This window comes from Micropterus dolomieu, linkage group LG19 (genome assembly GCF_021292245.1).
Source record: "Micropterus dolomieu isolate WLL.071019.BEF.003 ecotype Adirondacks linkage group LG19, ASM2129224v1, whole genome shotgun sequence".
Taxonomy (NCBI): domain Eukaryota; kingdom Metazoa; phylum Chordata; class Actinopteri; order Centrarchiformes; family Centrarchidae; genus Micropterus; species Micropterus dolomieu.
The window spans coordinates 7,781,309-7,784,454 of record NC_060168.1 but is presented as its reverse complement, the minus strand read 5'-3'; the positions used below and the strand labels follow the sequence as shown (position 1 = coordinate 7,784,454).

Genomic DNA, 3,146 nt, shown 5'->3' with positions numbered 1-3,146 from the left:
AGGAGAGAGAGAGAGAGAGAGAGAGAGAGAGAGAGAGAGAGAGAGAGAGAGTGTCGGTGTCCCGGACGCAGAGAGGAGCGCCACCTTCTCTCCGCTCCTCCGCCCAGCCTGTCTGCTCCGAGCTCCGGGACCTCCACGCTCTCCGCCGCCGGACTGCGTCGGTGTGTGTGTGGCCGCGGACTGTGCGCACTGACCCTGCAGAGCCGAAACTGATCACACTCTCTGCTTATTGATCAAGAAAGAAAAGCATATATGCTCCGCGTGCAGTTTCACAAGTAGGAATCCGGCGACGCCGCTGTGTGTGTGTGTGTGTGTGTGTGTGTGTGTGTGTGTGTGTGTGTGTGTGTGTGTGTGTGTGTGTGTGTGTGTGTGTATGTATGTATGTGTGTGTGTATGTATGTATGTATGTATGTGTGTATGTGTGTGTGTATGTATGTATGTATGTATGTATGTAGGAGCCTACAAAGAGCAGCAGAGGCTGCAGCCTGATGATGAACAGTCCTGTGCTCGTTTAATACAGCGTTTCAGTGCAATCATTAAAAACCATTTTCTAATTCATCGCATTTCAAGTTAAATCAGATTTTACGCTCAACACATAAAATTATAGGACCCGCTAGACTCAACAGCAGAATCTATAAGCACAGACCTTAATGAGTAAATGATTTTTGGGTTGTGAGAAAGTTTGGAACCGGGTCCTTTTAGAACCCCATCCCTAATTATATATTATATAAATATATAGGGAAGGGAATTTAGAAACGGAGAAACAAACAGGGGAGACGAAGAAAGGTTCTGATTATATCAGCTCAGCTGAACCAGCAGAGGTTCTGAGAGCAGCTTCTTCCACTACTATCTCTGGGCAAGATGAAACAAGATTGTTATCTGACTTTACTGCTATCAGATAGATAAATCAACATGAATGCACTCCTGCCTGCGGGTGAGTTCTGGTAAACTGGTACAATCTGTTTCTTGAAAGGAGAAAAGCAAAAAGCAATTTTTAACTGGAGCTCTGCTGAGTGAGCACAGTCTGATGAAATGAGAGTACAATGACTAAGTACCTTCAGGAAAAACAGAATGCAAACAGAGACCACAGATGATACTAAACTGCACTATGTTGCAAGCAGATATATTAAGTTGCAAGATTTAATCGGCGGCAACATCTCTAAGACTTTTCTCAGTCCTATTGAGACACTTTGATCTTCTTTGCTGATAACCACACATACCCTCACCCCCTCAAATATGATTAGTCATTAAAAAAGATAGCACATATAATTTTTTTCTTTTTATGTGCATTTAGCAGGTAGACATTAGATTTAGACGCTAAAGCACAGCGGGACAAATCTCACAGCAGAAGGTAACAAAAGCCAGATTAAAAATAAACACCTTATAAAAAAAGATCATAAAACCATATCACTCGTGTTTTATATTGAGGTGTCATCCTACCTTGTGAGATGGAACCACGGATGTGATGTGAATCCTTGTAAGGTGTGTGGTGTGGACTGTCCCTATCATGAGGCATGGCTCGACCAATCAGACCTAAGGCAGAGTGGGAGGAGTAGTGAGATGTTAAGACTATGGTAAATGATTTCATCAATAATGAGAGCTGAATGTGATTCAACAGGGGTCAAACAGAATTGTATCCAGTTGCCTTTTATAGGAGTGACAGAGGGTTAAGTGGGGTCGTCTCTTACCTTCACAGTTGGCAGAAGACAGTGAATCCCTCATAGGTAGTCCTCTAGAAATGCCTCCCTCCATAACATCATAAGGACGCTTTAGGCCAAGAATTTCCCCAGGCTGCCCGGAGCCTCGGCCCTCATCTTTAGGGGTCTGAGAAGCTGCTCCTACAAATGAAAAAGATGTTACTACAATTAAGTAAACAGTACCTCTAAAGCGTGGTGGAAAGAGTATTGGATGGGTGTTGGAATAGTGTTGGATCTGGAGACTTGGGATCTCACAGAAACTCCTTTGGCTTCAGACTAGGGATGGGTATTGTTAAGATTTTAAACAGTATTACTACTCTTAACAATACTGTTTATCGATCCGGTATTTTCACAGTATTCTTATCAGCTCTTTTTGTTATTTTTTAAGAGAAAAAACTAAATAAATTAACAGAATTATCATTGCTTTATTTTCTGTTGTAAAAGTAATATAATAAACATTTTTTTACTGACACAGTTTGTGAGATAAAATGTGCAAGATAACATTTATGTAGCAATAATAAATAGGAAACTACTTTCTTCATTTATTATCTGATCCAGTCGAAGACCATGACTCTGTAAGGCCCTCACACTACAGGATCATTTGGGCCAACCAGCCCAACATTTATCCTCCAGTATTAGTTTAGTCATAGGACTAAATGAGACCTAATAATTTGCATGTATGAATCAAGACAAAGCAAACTGCTTGCCACTTTAATGGAGACCGTTCCATTTGTTGAGCTTCTGCCAGCGCTTACTCAAAATGAAAATTGTTTGCCATGGCATAAATTATACTGCAGCCAAGCTGATGTACTCACGGTCGTAAGTGACAATGTGCCCACTGACGCCCTCGTAGACCACATGGCCTTTAGAAGGTGCCTCATCTCGCTCCCTCTCAGCTCGGCTGACGCTGTCCTCTGTGATCAGACGGGTTATGGTTCCTTTATACAGCACATCGGCCGGTGTCCCCTGTGATGAAGAGAGGAGACACATGAGACCTGCACTTTATCAACTCATTTTGATGATCTTAAGGAAAAGTCAAAGTCTGATCATGACTTTTAAATGAAACATTGTAGCAAGGACCTATAAGAGAAGTAGGTGCCATATCCTGTCAGACTAGACAGTTTTCAGACCCACTTTTACACACCAAAGCCACATAAAAATAAATTAATCAAGCCTCATAAACAGAACTGAACTTTTCTTCTCAGAAAGCAACAGGCTATGTAGGTTCCTACTTATTATCTAACTAAACAGGCTAGCAGCTTGCAGTAGAAATGCCCATGTCAGCCTCAGGTAATTACACTGCTGGATGGATATTGTGAGGTTCATACCTCTACAATGTAGATAGCCAATTCTGTTATATAGCCTAACATGAAACCTGATAATGGACATGACAGAACCAATGCAATGAAAACAGATGGTGTCTCATATATATATATATATATATATATA

General features: G+C 41.4%; 2 protein-coding genes across 4 annotated transcripts in view; both read right to left on the bottom strand.

The window, feature by feature from the left end:
- Positions 1-2,706, bottom strand: part of LOC123957227 (nuclear receptor corepressor 2-like) — a 17,160-nt gene extending 14,454 nt beyond the window's left edge. For both annotated transcript variants that reach the window (XM_046029881.1, XM_046029882.1), the window contains exons 1-3: positions 2,513-2,706; positions 1,689-1,838; positions 1,441-1,533 (exon numbers count right to left, since the gene is read on the bottom strand). In XM_046029881.1, the coding sequence (XP_045885837.1) occupies positions 1,441-1,533; positions 1,689-1,838; positions 2,513-2,687 (418 nt within the window). In that variant the 5' untranslated portion in view covers positions 2,688-2,706. The remainder of the gene's footprint in view (positions 1-1,440; positions 1,534-1,688; positions 1,839-2,512) is intronic.
- The window catches only part of aff2 (AF4/FMR2 family, member 2), a 206,142-nt gene that overhangs the window by 146,771 nt on the left and 56,225 nt on the right, over positions 1-3,146 (bottom strand). The gene's annotated exons all lie outside the window — the stretch shown is intronic.